A 15,998-nucleotide genomic window follows, 5' to 3' on the forward strand; every position below is an offset into this window, starting at 1 on the left:
GAGGTCCTACATGAGGTTGTTCTGTAAGAAGGCATTAGATAACATTGAATCCCACAGTGAGGCCTTGTGTCCCCTTTCTGATTCTTTTTCTAACCACCTGAGTAGTTGGAGGAAGAAGGCTCAGCATAGTGCTTGTCTTAGTTGGACGTCTCCCTGACACTAGGTAACTTTGCTTTTTAACAAACGTAGCAGATCTGGGCTCGTCCTTTAGAACCCCCTCGAAGGCAGCAGAATGTCGCCAAAATGCAGTGATGTTTTTATAATATCCATTCCTAGGTTGGCTGTCTATTTTTGGTAAGTGATGCTGGTTTAGAGTAAGTACTCTGGGAGTAAGACAGTGTTTACTTGGAAAATATGCTTATGTAAGGATAATATTATGTAAAGGACAGCACAATCTCTACCAGATTATGTCAGCCATCGTGAAAGTGGCACACACATGTCCAAGGTTTGGGCTTCATAGGTCCAGCTGACCCTCTTGCTTGCAACTGGGAAAGCCTCATGGCTCCTCCTGTCTGTCTCCCCTCCCTGTGCTCTCCCTCCCACCCTTGTTGTCCACTTGTGCTGATGCGTGTCTGGAACCCTGCAGAAGACGGAGGGACCGTTATCAGGGGGCGAGGATTACAATGCCATCCACAGCTCATTTGCCACTCCACTCTGACCCAGGGCAGGCCACATACCTCTTCTGGCCCTCTGATAATCACCCCTTTAAAATGGCTGACATGGTTCTGGGGAGGGAAGAACGCACGCAGCTGGCCTCGATGTTCTAGAAGGTCAGAGGCGTGAGCGGCCACCTGGCTCTGGGTAGTACTCCTCTCCTGGCTACTGTTTCCTGTATTGTTAGCACTTCTTTCCTGCTTTTCCTGCCTTGGGTTCTGCCCCGCCAGGGCCAAAGAGAACATAATAAAGAAAGCAAAAAATGGTGGTTCTCACTGTTACAAATCCTGCTTGGTGGGCTCTGTTTTTGAAAGGCGTGCCCTAGGTTAACCTAGCATACCTGGTCTTAAGTATGTCTGGATGATGAGTGAAACAATGTTTTTGAGACTTGTCTGGGGCATTTCAGAGGTCTGGGACAGCCAAGGCTGTGAAACTGTGTTCAGTTTCAGTAGAGACCCAGAGCCAAGAAACTGCATTTCCATTCAAGGTGTCTCTCTTCTCCCAGATCTTTCTCTTTCCATCTGTCGCCAAGGCCTGTTTGTCATGGAGGGTCCTAGAAACAGATCCATACATGGCACAGGGAGAGTGGGTTTGGGGACAGGCTTAAGATCTTGCCTTCCACTCTCCGTTACTGCTGTAAGAGAGCGAGTGGATTTTTACCTCCTTTATCTCCTCTTCCAGAGGAAGAATGACCTGGGTGGGGGGCGGTGGCGCATAGGAACTTGTCCTCTGGGGAGTGCATTTAAAAGGAGAATTCTTGGGGCTCCTGGGTGGCTCAGTTGGTTAAGCACCTACCTTCGGCTCAGGTCATGATCCCGGAGTTCGGAGATCGAGCCCCACATTGGGTTCCCTGCTCAGCAGGGAGTCTGCTTCTCCCTCTGACCCACTCCCCTTTCATGCTCTCTGTCACTTTCTCTCTCAAATAAATAAATAAAATCTTAAAAAAAAATAAAGGAGAAGTCTTGGCTGAGCCTGGCTGCTGGTGGCAGGAGTGAGAACAGTTGCTGGGAGTTGTGTGGGCCCTGGTATCTCTGGCATTCCCTTTCTGGCAAGGTCTGTTCTATTTTCATGGCTCAAGTGCTCGTTCAGGTCTTCCTGAGTTTTTGTGAGCGGGCCGCTCTAACTGGCTGGCTCTAACAAGGATGGGAACTCACATTACCTTCAGCGTTTATACAGGGCTGAACACAGTAGCTCCATAATGCTCACCAGTGCCCTCAGAGAAGGCTAGTATTGTCCCCTTCAAGGTAACGGAAGCCTGGAGAAGCCAAGTCACTTGTCCAGGCACAGGTGGTAGCATTTGATGCTGGAGGTTAAGCTCCAGTCTGTGTGTCTCATCTGAAGCTGCATACTTGACAGCAGAGCCAGGATGGGAGCTCTGGTCCTACTCAGTACCTTCCCTGGATACTCTGTTGGGTCAACCAGACTCTCTTAGAAAGCCCTTTCTCTTTCTTCTTTAAATGATGCTGCTCTAGAGGAAGAAACCCCATCAAGATTTCATCCATGCTGTCTGTCCATCCTAATGTATTCTTCAGAGTGGGAATGTTTTTAGGGAACTAACTCTAATTACCCAGATGGGAATTTGTTTTAAATAACCACCTGTGCCTTCGTCTTTAAAAGGATCTCAAGTCCCCACTGGGATCAGAGTCTGTGCTTTGTGATTTGAACGCAGGTAACAAAATATTTGATTTTGGAACACATTCTTCATTTTTTATTCTCCTTTTCTGTTCCTAGGATTATAGTTCTTATTCTGAGCAGCTGGAATGTCGGCAGAGTATAGAACAGATGTGTCTTAAGTACTGTTCTCAGGCTGACTTTGTTCACCGGGAAGAAGTCCACAGAGGGCTCCGGTTTCTCTGGGAGGCGTGTTCTCATTACCTCAGATCGACAGAAGTGGTGATTTAAATTCTTTTAAGTTGAAGACTAGACGAGGAAGACTAAAATGGGAACCCACATCTCCAGTAGGCTCGAGTTCAAGATTCTGTTCTTTCATTCTCTGTTCTAGTTGGAATCCAGCTTTTTTTTCCCCCTCTCTTTTGGCGCCACACCCAGTGTGAAGCCCAATGCGGGGCTCGAACTCACGACCCTGAGTCAAGACCTGAGCTGAGATCAAGAGTCAGATGCTTAACCAACTGAGCCACCCAGGTGCCCCGAATCCAGCCATTCGTAACCACATTCCTCCTCACAGAGTTTATTTTCTCCTCCCTCTCCCTCTTCCTTCGCTCTCTCTCTTCTTTTCCTTCTCTTCCTTTCTTTTTCTCTCTTCTCGCCCTTTTTCTGATAATCTCTGCATTTTTTATGGTTGCTTTTTCTAATCATTACCATACACTAGTGAGGGTGAAAAGAAAGTGCATTGTCAGACCTGAAGGGCCGGTGCTATCCTAGATTGTAAGTTAGGTCCCTTTATAAGCTGCATGAATATATCCAGGCCATAAGGAGCAGGTTTAAAGCACTGCTTTTAAAAGCTTTGGGTTCAAAGTTACTGGATTCCTTAAGTTACCCTCCATAGAGAACTGGTCATCAATTTGAGCCCTGGAACAGTCAGATTCAGTAGCAAACAGTAAAGAGAGCCCCGTCAGAAAGAGCCCTTTGTTGTAAGGTTTCAGGATCTGTGGTTCAGTGGTTTGGTGGATCCAGGGTCCAGAGGTAGGAGAGGTGGATTCCCTTCCAGCTGGAACTAATTAGCTCTGTCGCTTGGAGAAAGTCACTCGCCTTTGTGCACATCTCCCCCTTTGGAAAATGGGGACAGTCTCTCTTCAATATACTTAGTTTAAGGCTTTTAGAAATACTTTTAAGTGCTGTGAATAATTTGAATGGAATCAATATAACTAATATTCGAGAGTGTTTACTGTATTAGTTTTGTAATATGTGCATGTGCTCACACATGGGCATGCATACACACACACACACACACACACACACCCGTTTATTCCTGGCAGCCACACTGAGAAGTGAGCTAGGAATTACTATCCACTCTGAACTGATAAAATCTGAGGTTCTGAGAGGTTAAGTCCTAACTCAAGATCCCACACCTCGTTAAGTTGTCCACCTGATTTTCCCAGCCGGGGGAGTAGCCAGCTGGACCCAACCCGGTCTGCTGGTATACCTAGCACCCTGCTGGCCTGCAGGACCTCACTGTACTTAGCCCTTCGCAGCAGGGCAGGACCCAAGGCAGTGAGGGTCCTTGGCTATTTTAGGCTCTGAGTAGTTTTATTTGGGGTTCCAGATGGTCCCAGTGTGCTCTAGAAATACCATCATTCTTCGTATAGATCATACGACATCACTGCTAGATGTCCAGACTAGACCATTTCACCTCTTCGGACATCAGCTCATGGATGTTGGACCCTGTCAGCGGCTGGGCATGGAATGTGAGGAACCCTGCAGGGCCCCAGGCAACAGCCCTTTCTAACATCATGGAGGATGACTTTTAATCACGGATGGCAGATCTGCTTGTCTTGTGGGTTTTCAACCCTAGCATATGTTCATCTATAGGGCTGGTCTGTGAACTCACAGGCAAGCATGTTTTGTAACCAGTAAGGTTTGGTTTTATGTAACCTGGGGGTGGTCAGCAGTTATGCTGTTCTTCAAGGCCAAGCCCACAGCCTGTCTTTCAGACTTTCCTGTGTCTGAGGACGGTTTGCCTACCCTTTGTAGTGGACCCCACATGCATGGAAAGAGTTCAAATTAATGAAGTAGTTTAATGAACCCCTTTAATAAAAGGTGGAGGACAAGCTGGGGACCTCGAGGGACAGCGTTTGTTCAAACTCTGTGAACTGAGGTTTGGATATCTCTGGTCTGCGTGATGAAAAGAAATAATATTAGCACTACAGCAGTCCGTAGAGCAAGAGTCTTGTTACTCCTATCTCTGAAACGTACACCAGGCCTGTAACCCATCTCTGTGCTCTGTCTATTTAGATTCCTGACTGTTGAGCCAGAGAAGGTGTATTTAATTAGCATTTGAAGAGTTTCCAATGATGCCATCTCAATGATGCTAATTCCACTTGGCTCATGTCTTTGTACATACCATAGGCCCGAGATAGCTTTTGCCCCTTGGCTGATATCTGATGCTTGTTGAAGGAAGTAATGATCATGCAAGTCGTTCCTGAGGCTAGATGTTCCCTAGGTGGGAGGGTAGTCATATTTCATACCTGGGCTTGCTATCGGTGGTAGCTGGCCCCTTTCCATGGAGCCGTTTACTTCAGTTCTTTGCTAAGAAAATAAAGAACACCAGAAGAGCGCTGACCTATTAGAGAGAAACCGTGTAGTCACTAAGACTATTATATGAAGTTTCTGCTGGAGATGCTTCTTCTGCCTCCCTAGACACACAGAACTGTGCTTGGGACACACAGAACTGGGGTTTCTTGTGCTAATCTCTCACGTGGTGCTGGGCTGGCTGATGGCTGCACGAGAGCCTTTTGTGGAGTTTATAAAGTACACATCTCATGGCCTAGAGCCAGGCCTGGGAATCCATATTCTTCTAATGTGCACCCTAGTTTGGGAAGCATAGCCCTGCCTCATAAAATTTTGCAATTACTGTTAAAACAGTAGTCCAGTTTTCTGGCCACATCACATCATTTTGTGACTCAGATGCCTTTCCATCATAATGACACGATACAACCTACTGTGTCCCACCCTTCAACCATCTGTTTTACCAAAACTTAACAGCTGTCTAGGATGGGCTCCAGGAATGAAGGTAAAGAGATCAAAAGAGGCATGGTCCCAAGACCAAAGGAGTGTTTGCTCTAGGCAAAACAGGAAAGCAGCTATTCGAGAGCAAGAGAATTGTTTGAACTAAATGGCAAGGGGAGCAGGTGGGATTTGCTGGCAAGTCAGGTAATGCATCCTATAGGAGAAAGCCATTCGACTGGAGGCTTGACAAAGGAGAGGGTGGTCGTCAGAAGCCACGTGAACACGGGAGAAGGCAGGGAGAACTTTGTGGCAAAGTCTTAGTGGCCACAGAGCCTGCTATGTGACAACAACTACATGCGTCTTACTTTGTTGTTGTATGAAACACAAGGCCATCCATGACGGAAATGAGGGTGGGCCTACGGACTAATCCCAGATCAGGAGGGGCTCGTGGATCACGTGTGGTGGGACTTTGCAGTTGATGTCATTCACACATCTTCCTTGCTGGGCACACGTGGGTGTTTTCCCTGGTGCCTCATTGATCCGTACCTTGTTCAGAGCCTCTCCCCTGACAGTATGGCATGATGAAATCTACTCTCATGTAATCCCCGGGAGTGGGCGGAACTAAGGGGCACTTTGCTGTACCCGTGTGGATGCCTAGCCTCAAGTCTCATTTTTTGGCCTTGTTCACACCCTTTTATTTCCAAAGCCAGAAGTCAGCCTGTTTGTGGGCTTCCTCCCCCATTAATCTGAGGTCCTTTTTGAAAGCTAATTGTCTGCCTTGCCCGCTTTGTCTCTGCTGCTTTTCTTCTTGATCCCTGAGCTCCGCATCTTGAAACTGATCTTTTTCCGGTTTTCAGAGAAACAAAACTCATGTCTGCCACAGGGCGTGCTATTCCCTCTGCCTGCAGCTCTCCATCCCTGCCCCATCTACATGATCTTCCCCACAAAGGTCTCTTTCCACCTCTGGTTAAACAAACTCGCTCCCCTGTACTTTGTGACCCTTGATTCAATTTTACGTTGTTTTATTTGTATTATTGACTTTCTTTTTCCTTGATTGCCACGTATCCCTTTTTGGTTTCGTGAAACAGTGGCACGGTATGACTCATTAAAAACAGGATCCTCTGTATGTATTTAGTCATACATATTAATTACTTGCTGGATGAGTGGATGGATGAATGAAAGGATGGATGGACTTGAAGTCTGTCAGTTGAATTCTTAACAAATGCAATGTACCATTGTCTTTTCAAGTTGTTCCACTCAGCCAGGCTCCTGCAAATTCTCTTCTCCTTCAGGAATCCAGTAAAGCCATATGTACCCCTCATGCTGCAATCCAAACTCCAGTCATTCTTTTAATGAAATCTGGGATATTAAAAGCTGACTCTGATTGGCTCCCCTCCTGAAATATATGAACTATATATTTATATTTTCTTCTGTAAAAATATATTTTACTTATTTATTTGAGAGAGAGCGACAGCATGAGAAAGAGAGTGAGCACGAATGAAGGGGAGGGCAGAGGGAGAGGGAGAAGCAGACTCCCCACTAGAGGGGAGCTCGACATGAGCCTTGATCCCAGGACCCTGGGATCATGACCTGAGCTGAAGGCAGACGCTTAACGACTGAGCCACATAGGTGCCCCGACCCCATATTTTCTTAATAAGCTTGGAGTGTATGTGCATTGTTTCCAGTTGGATCCCTTATCCAAACTTCATCTAAGCTATAATTTTCAAAAAGACGTTAATTATAAGAAGGCCATTTCCCCCCCATAATAATGGCAACAAACACATTTCAGAAAAATGGGAGCATAATGAAGCAAATATGAATCCTGCATAATTTCTCCACCCTGAGTTAAATACTATAGAACAGTAGAGCTATTTTATCTTTTTTCCATTCACTGCTTGTCCTACACTTTCCACCACCTTGTGTGTATGTGTGCATACACGTGTAAATATCCTGAATTTAAAAATTTTAAAATATCCCCATGTCATTATAAAGACTTTCAAAAGCTCTTTTACTGCCTGATCTTAAATTCCCTTTTTGAGAATCACCGTTGAGCGCCAACAGGGCGCTAGGCACTGGCGTACGTATTATATACCGCTTTAAATATTTATTGCTTACTTAGCCAGGAAAGATAATACAAATAGTGTCTTCCCTCAGGTAGTGATGTTTCTCAGTGGCTATGGTAGGTTGTAGGAGCAAGAGGTGGAACTGTAGAATAGTTTGAATTTGGGGCAAATGTGAAAGACCGGATCCCCAAGAAATATACCCAGTTCGAACACCTACTGCATTGAGCACACAGCTGTCTTAAGTAAATAGGTTCCTACTAGACCTCTAGAACAGTGAACTGGGAAAACCTTGGCCTACCCTTCTTCTCTGAGTTCCTAGCTCTGAGAATAACTTCTGTTTGCATTCTTTTCTAGAGTGACCGTCTTCTCATTAAGGGCGGTAGAATTGTCAACGATGATCAGTCCTTTTATGCTGATATTTACATGGAAGATGGCTTAATAAAGTAAGTATGAAGAGCCTTTATCTTTTTGTACTTCCTCTCTTCATCAGAGGCTCAGAAAGAAGCTTGCTTCTTTTTTGCTTCCTAGACCTTTGATTCTTTGTGTTTCATTTCTTCTTCTCCTTAAAAATGAGGCTTTATTTGAGAGAGTGAAAGATAGGGTGCACAGGGGGAAGGGCAGAGAAAGAGAGAGAGACTCCTCAAGCAGACTCCCCACTGAGCATGAAACCTATATGGGGCTCCATCTCCGGACCCTGAGATCATGACCTGAGCTGAAACCAAGAGTTGGACGCTCGACTGACTGAGCCACCCAGGCGCCCCAAAGTGAATCTTTATTTGAACCCTTCATTCTGGGTGCCCATAATCCCTTAAAATGGGAGCTTGCCTTAATTTATATGGGTCTTGTGAACGAAGTGAGAAATTTGAATTTGATCAACCAAATGATGCTGCGGGCTCCCTTGTGTGAACTGTATTGACGGGCACTCTCTGCATCTTAGAGAGGTAGAAGATATGACTGTTGTCCTTAAGTTGATTGAAAAAATGTGCACAAAAAGACAGCACCCTAGAAATATAAGGCCTTGTACAGTTGGTGTCAAAGGAGTTCAAGTGAAGATAAATGCCCAGAAAGGAGAAATCCCTTCAGAGGATGGTGTGGGGCTGGAAAGGGCATTTGAACCGAGCCGTGACTTAGGCAGAATCTGGGTGGGCTGAGCACAGATGGGACATACACCTCAGACAAGATTTTCAAATAAAGGCTTCAGGGATGTACAGTTACCTTACAAAATGATTTGTTACCGGGTGCCTGTAAGTGGTGCAGTCGCGTTTCCTTTCTGTGTAGGCTCCCTCTGGAGTAACCTATAAAAGTGATATGGTCAGTACATAGCTTTTCATCACGGACAGCTCCCACCCTGAAAAGATTTTGGATAAGATCAGTGTATGCAGTGCATCTAGCAGCCATCCCGGGCCTTGTTAACATTTTATTTTTATATTTGTAAACTCATTGGCTCATGTAAGGTTCTGGTCATAGTGGATCTTTTCCTTATCTTTGAAGCCCTGGCTTAGATAGAACTTTCTGTAGGTGGCTGTTCCTTGTCAGCCGCCAAATCTAGGCCGGTTTCCCTTCTATGAGCCTTCAAAACCCCTTGTGCTCTTCGCAGTCAGCAGCGGTTCTGATAGTGTTGAGCATCTGAAGGCAACACCCTGTCTTGTTCAGCTCCGTATCTGAGCACGTCACCCAGTCCTTGGCACGGAGAGACTTTTATAAGAGCTACCTTTTAGTGACAGTGAAGCCTGTGCCAGCGGCGGTTAAATGTTTTACGTGCCTCATTTCCTTTAATCTGCCAGCAATCCCACGAAGCAAGTGTGATTACTACCTTTTTCTCAGATGAGGAGAGAGAGGAGCACAGGGAGGAAGTAACTTGGTAACAATCAACATATTAATCAAGTACATTGCATGAATGAATGAACTTGCATGAATGAAGATATTCTTGTTTAGTCACCTTACCTACAGGAACACTGTTGGAAAAATGGAAGCAGTAGGCAAGCGAACCAACATGAAACAAGAATTTCTTCAAAAGATAAGCCCCAAATGATCTTATATTTTTCTCTTACTAAAAAATTACAGTGTATCATCAGCTCTCTTTGGAGATGGTAAGTTCCCTCATTTAGAGATTCTCAGAGATGGAAAAAAGGTAGTACCTAATACTTCTTCCTCATTTCAGAGCTCATGATGGGTATCCCTAATTGATCACAACACTTTGAACAGTTGAGCCTTAAGCACAGGCTCAGAATCCACCTTCATGCCATGAGCCAGGCATCTGCTACTAGAGATGCCGTCTCTACTAGAAGAGAGAAGGCCGCTTGCCAAGGACTTAGAGAAGGGATGTAACCATCACATATGTGTGTGTCGGTGGTAGAGAGGAGGGTGGCTCTTCATCCAGTCCTGACATTTTCTCAGTCTTTAAAAACATTCGGGAATCACAGAGCGTGGAAACAGAAATAATTCCCTCCAGTGGTTACATGGCTGTTTGTCTGTCTGTGAATGTTTATGGAATGCCTGCTGTCTGGAAAGTGGTTGCCCAAGGCACAAAACCCACACTATGTCACATGTTTTGGTGGCTGTCCTTGGGACCTACATCGCCTTCCCAGGACCTTACAGTCTCTGAGAGGGACTGAGATACCTGTATTTATTCAAGGGACATAACATGACCAGACACTGTCAGTAACCATGGTTGAAGTAGTGGAGTAGATGAGATTTGAGGGGGGAAGAGGGTGCTGTGTGGGATTAGCATGTTTATTAATTATCATAGCTGACACTTATGGAATTTTCCTGTGCCTAGCAGTGTTCTGTGGGCTTAATGCATACTAACACTTAATCTACACCACAAACGTATGGAGGAAACGTTTTTTATTACATTTTACAGAGGAAGGAATTAAGACACAGTGAGGTTAAGCAACTTGGCCAAGGTCATAAAGCCAGTAATTAGCAGAGCCAGGATCGTGAACCCACATAGTCTCCTCTAGGGCAGATCTGCTCTTAATTATTAGACCCAGCTGTCAGTCGGGATTTGACCAAGGAGGGGAGATGGAAGCCAAGCCTTCAGTTGAGGATTCATGTGACCTTGAGTGGCTCCGTGGAGAAAAAGGGGGAAGGATTTCTGTTTTAGACCTGGTATTCTACTCATTTTCAAGATGGTGGAAACATACAAGCAGTCACACACACACACGGGCTGGGTAACTGCCTCTTCAGGGCCTTGGTTCTCCATCTGCCTCTGAGGAAGATCAGGGAGGGAGAAGAATGGGAACATAGTGGCCAGTATCTGGACTCTAATGGAGGTACAGTCAGAGGCTGTATTTTTTCCACAGTGTGTTTTGAATTGTGGTGGCTCTGGAATGGCCTGGGGCGGGGGTCGGGGGATGTGGTGAAGTTGACCTCTTAGGGATGTCAGGAATACTTTATTTTAGTTGCAGAGCTTAGACTTTGGAAGGCCACTGGTGGACTTCTTACTCACCCAAGAGGAAGTCTTTCTGGGCTGGCTGTGAACAAAAGGGGAATGTGTTCATGCCAATGGTAGTGGGGTACAGGTCTTCCCGACTTAGGACGTGTTTAGTCATAATGTTGAGGCTTGTGACTCTTAAGTCTCCCTAGAATTAACTGGCCATTTAAGCCAGAGGTGGGAAGTCACCTATAAACCAAGCAACATCAGGCAGTTCATGAGGTAACATTTGGCCAGGAGCAGTTGTCTTTTGTCACTTGCCTGGTGTAGGTAGTGTATCTCTGGAGTGCTCATCAGCTTCCTCCCGACCTGGGTCCCCTTTCTTCCTTCCAGGGATGCGCCAAAGCTTCCTGGGCAAAGGTGTGTCTGGTACAGATGGTCACCCTCACCTTCCTTCTTGCTTCTTGATGCTTCTGTTAAGATGTCCACCGCTGGGTGTGTCCGTCTTTGGCTTTTGCCTTTGGATCTGCCTTTGGTTGTGATTTATAGATAAGTTATCAGGGAAGGGTGGAATTGGGAGTCAAGACCGATGTACAAAATGAACCCAGCAGATCCCTCTTGTTAGGAACACAGATGCTCACTAAAGAGGGTAGCTAAGTTCATATACGTAGTCTCTAGAAGATTCGTTACTTCCTTCAGTCTCTCCTAGTGGTTCATTATTTTACATTCTCTTAATCCTTTTCCAAATGTAACTTTCCACCCTTCCCTAAGATAAAGAACAAAATGAAAGGGATACCCAAAACACCTATTTTTTTTTTAAACATTTCTTACGCACCTATATTGTAGACATTGTCCAACTCACAGGATTATAGCGCGAAGCCAGGACCCACGGTTCCACCCAGCAGCAGATCAGCTCATTTTGCATCTGTAGAAGTTGTTTTCTGGGTGTACACCTGTCTTCATTTGTTTCTTGATTGTTCAGCTTGCAAATCACTTGCAAAGATCACTCCAATCAGTACAAGTTGCCATGTCTAAACTTTTTATAATCCTATGTTTGTCTTCAAAGTGGCTCTTTTAAATGATCAGTTGCTTTCCTGTGTCACCAGGCAAATCGGAGACAATCTGATTGTCCCTGGAGGAGTGAAGACCATCGAAGCCAATGGGAAGATGGTGATCCCTGGAGGCATCGATGTCCACACTCACTTCCAGATGCCATACAAGGGAATGACCACAGTGGATGACTTCTTCCAAGGGACGAAGGCTGCCTTAGCAGGGGGCACCACCATGATCAGTGAGTTACCTGGCCCTACAGACTCCTGGTCCCAACAAATGACTCTTTCACTGATGGGTTAACCGCGTGCTCTCTGGCGGTAGCTTGAGTATGTCTGTCAGTTTGGTGTACAGATCTTCTGCCTGACGGGACCTGAGGAAAACAGGTGGTAGTGAGGAGCCTGGCAGCTCCCTGAAGTTGCCTAGAGGAGATTCATGGGGCTCATGGCCAGGAAAACAGCTGTCCCCTCTTGTCCACCTGAGAGCATGGCTGGGTGTGTGGCCTGTGGGGAATCTGCAGTCATCTCTGGGTTGGACACTGGGAAAAGTGTGGAGATGGGCTACACATTATTTCAGCATTTCCAGCTCGGGCCCGAGGTAGGAGGGGGCAGAGGGTGCAGGCAGAGCTGTGTGGATGGGGCTCAGCCTCCCTAAGAGGGAAGGGTAATGGGGACCTGCAGTGCTTGAGAAACTTGTGGGCTTTGGTGGCATTGACTGTTACCTGGTCTGCCCTGTCTCTTGACCGTTAGGAATTGTCTGAAGATGAGGCAAGTGGTGGGGGAGGTTCCCCCTTTTTTTTTTCTGTTTTCTTTCTTTCTTCCCTCCTTACCTCCTTCTTTCCTTCCTTTCTTCCTCTCTCTCTCCCTCCCTCCCTCTCTTTCTTTTCCTGGGAACTGTTGCAATTCCAGAGAAAACCAAGGGAGTTGCATGCCTTGGGATTACGGAACAGATAGCATTCCAGGGCAGTCCTTCCTGTTCCAAAGGAATCCCAAGGAACTGGGTCCCCTCCCAGTTCCAGGCCTAAACTTGGTCAGCAAGAGCACTGCTTATTTTACCACTGTCTATACCCATCCAAGAACACAGAGTGGCTGAGCTGTGGGGTGGCTCATTCTCTTCTGCCTCCTTTGTGACTTGGAGCTCTAGCAAGGTTGGTCCCCAGCAGGTTGGGTGTGGAAGCCCAGGAAAATTGCACCAAGGCCATAAAAGGTATAATTCAGGGAGACTGAAGCTTTTCTCCAGTCGAAGGGTGGAAGCCAGCTGACCTCTCAGCAGCTGCCTGCCCACCAGAGCCCTGATGCTGGTCCAGACGTCAGGGATGCGGCTCCTGGCGTCTGTTTTCTGATAAGCGCATGTGGGCAGCCTGTGGTAGGAGGCTGAGGAAGTGAGTGATCTTAGTTTGGCTTTCTGCCTTCCGGGCAGGGAGCTGGGCCTGTTCAGTGTCCAGGGAGTGTGTATTGTGCAAGGTCCTCTTGGTTAGGGAAGGAGCTATAGGGAAGCCAGAGCTGCAGGGGATGTGAGAAAACCATACCAAGAAACCCAAAGCTGTACGTGTCCTTCCTAGATAATCTAAGCCCCTGGATAGGCAGCCAGAGAAGAAAACCCATAAAATCCACGTCCCTGTTATAGTCTGGCTATAGTTTCCTTCCTTTGAAGCAGAAACAAGATCAAAATAGATGTACTGTATCTTAGTGGTGTTTTAGTGTATCATTTCACAAATAATCCTGGCGTGGATGTCTTTCCGTTCACCTGTTTTCATTCCACAACAGCATTCAAAATGGGTGCCTAATCATCCATTTTATGAAGATGTATTTATGATGTAGCCAAACTTCTCTACTGTTGAAGACTTTGATGGTTTCCAGTTTTTCACTTAAATAAATATGTAGATAAGGCTTGCAGTGGCAAGCATCTTCAACACCTACATTTTGCAAACAGCATGTTTATTTCCTTGGGAATAAGTCTTAGGTACAGGTATAATCATCGAATTAAGGTATGAAAAAATCAAGATTTTTGATGTGTGTTTTACAATTTTTCTTAGGGAAGTTGTACCAATTTGCACGTCCCCTCACCTGTCCAAGGGAGGTATGAGGGTGGCCCTTTTGTCTTAGCCTTCCCAATTATAAATGTCATTATTTTGAATAGTGCTTTCCACGGTGGCAGGTGCTACAGGAGTAGATTTGGGCCTTAAAAGAAAAAAAATATATGTTATTTATTTATTTATTTATTTGACAGACAGAAATCACAAGTAGGCAGAGAGACAGGCCGAGAGATAGAGAAAGAGAGAGGAGGAAGCAGGCTCGTTGCTGGGCGGAGAGCCCGACTTGCGGCTCTATCTCAGGACCCTGGGATCATGACCTGAGCCAAAGGCAGAGGCTTTAACCCACTGAGCCACCCAGGTGCCCCAGAAAACATATATATTTTTAGGATTTTATTTATTCTAGAGAGAGAGAGAGAGCAGGGGTAGAGGGACAGAAGAGAGGGACAAACGGTCTCTCCGCTGATCTCGCTGCAGGGCTCGATCTCAAGACCCCAAGATCGTGACTTGAGCCACAACTGAGAGTTGGACACTTAACTCACTGAGCCACCCAGGTGCCCCACGTAAAGATACTCTTGATAAAAAGTTTACATGGAAATAAGATCTGTGGGCTGAGCATTGGGTTTATGACACGGGCTCTTCGCTATGGCAAGAAGCACAAGGACGTCAGTGTCCTGTACTCTGACATCACTTTACCCTCTTTCCAACTTAGAAGGGAGTCTGACTTGCTTCCCGTAATACTGGCAATAATGGCACATAGTAGGCACCCATTGACATCATGGAGCACTTACTGTGTGCCAGGCTTCAGGTGAGAATCTTTTCGTGCATTTTGCCATTTAGTCATGTAACGAAATGAGAAGCAAGGAACTATGACATTCCACCCTCTATCCCACTGAATACCGATGTCAAGGGTGAGAAAACTGGGGTTTAGAGAAGCTAGTAGTTTGTCCATGAGCAACATGGCTAAGCAACAGTTAAATAATCAGCAATCTGGAAACTGCCAGAGAATACTTTGTAGGGTGAATTCCATGCTCAGGAAATAGTGGCTTCGCAGTGTTAACTAAACAAGCGGGAGCAGGCCTCTGCAGAGCGGGGAGCAGAGTTGGTGTTAATGACTTCCCCATCTGGGGTCTCTGTCGTTCAGTTGACCACGTGGTGCCCGAGCCCGAGGCCAGCCTCACGGAGGCTTATGAGAAGTGGCGAGAGTGGGCGGATGGGAAGAGCTGCTGCGACTATGCCCTGCACGTAGACATCACCCACTGGAACGACAGCGTCAAGCAGGAGGTGCAGAACCTCATCAAGGACAAAGGTGAGCCCCTGTGTGCCCGCCTCCCTTCTCCCTGCTCGGAGCCTGGAACCTTCAGGGGTACCACTGCGTTCCAGGCACTCGGTCTGGGTGGATGCCATCTCACTCCTTTCGGGACCCACATACTAGGGGATGATTATCCTCAGCTGGAGGTGTGGAGAGCCTGAGGCTCAGAATAAGTGGCCTGGGATCACGGAGCTAGTTAGCAATACAAGTATCCAAAGTCTGTGCCCTTCACCTCATGCAACACTGCCCTTTTGACAGAGGAAGAAACTGAGGCCAGTAGAGGTTAGCATCTTATGGAAAGTCACACAGCCACTTATATGAGATTAGGAATGATTAGCCTCTGTAACTTATGCTCCAAAGATCAAACCATTACGTTCTCAAACAGTGGCATCCTCAGAAAAGTTAACGGCATTTGTGGGAGCAAAGACGTGTTCATACTCAGGCTTGGGGCTTAGGACATGGAAACATGGGTGTCCTCTCAGTGAATCCATGATTTAGGTTTCCCTGGTCATCTTTAGATTCTTCTGTTCTCTACTTCCTTCTGCCTTTCGATCGTCATATACTTTGCCTACCCGTATTCCCCCCCATACACACGCACAGACACACCGTGTGCTTGGCATCATTACGGGGCCTGCGGATTTAGGGAAGTGTAAGGTATGATCACTGCTGAACGTCCCAGGCAAAAGGAAACAGACAAGTGAAGGGCAACAGGATAAATGCCACAGGGTACAGAATATCATTGTAATAGTAATAGCATTCTACTAATTTCATTACAGTCACGGTCCTGTAACTAACATAGTAACATGCATTGATACGACACTAATTTAATAAGACTCTTCTCGGAGAGCTGCCTTGATGCAGCTGCTGTAGGGCAGTGGTGAAGAG

General features: G+C 46.2%; 1 protein-coding gene across 2 annotated transcripts in view; it reads left to right on the forward strand.

Annotated features, from left to right (window-relative positions):
* DPYSL3 (dihydropyrimidinase like 3) overlaps nucleotides 1-15,998 on the forward strand; it is a 110,130-nt gene that overhangs the window by 70,003 nt on the left and 24,129 nt on the right. For both annotated transcript variants that reach the window (XM_032336255.1, XM_032336256.1), the window contains exons 2-4: nucleotides 7,698-7,786; nucleotides 11,826-12,010; nucleotides 14,946-15,110. In XM_032336255.1, the coding sequence (XP_032192146.1) occupies nucleotides 7,698-7,786; nucleotides 11,826-12,010; nucleotides 14,946-15,110 (439 nt within the window). The remainder of the gene's footprint in view (nucleotides 1-7,697; nucleotides 7,787-11,825; nucleotides 12,011-14,945; nucleotides 15,111-15,998) is intronic.

Source organism: Mustela erminea, chromosome 3, assembly GCF_009829155.1.
Source record: "Mustela erminea isolate mMusErm1 chromosome 3, mMusErm1.Pri, whole genome shotgun sequence".
Taxonomy (NCBI): domain Eukaryota; kingdom Metazoa; phylum Chordata; class Mammalia; order Carnivora; family Mustelidae; genus Mustela; species Mustela erminea.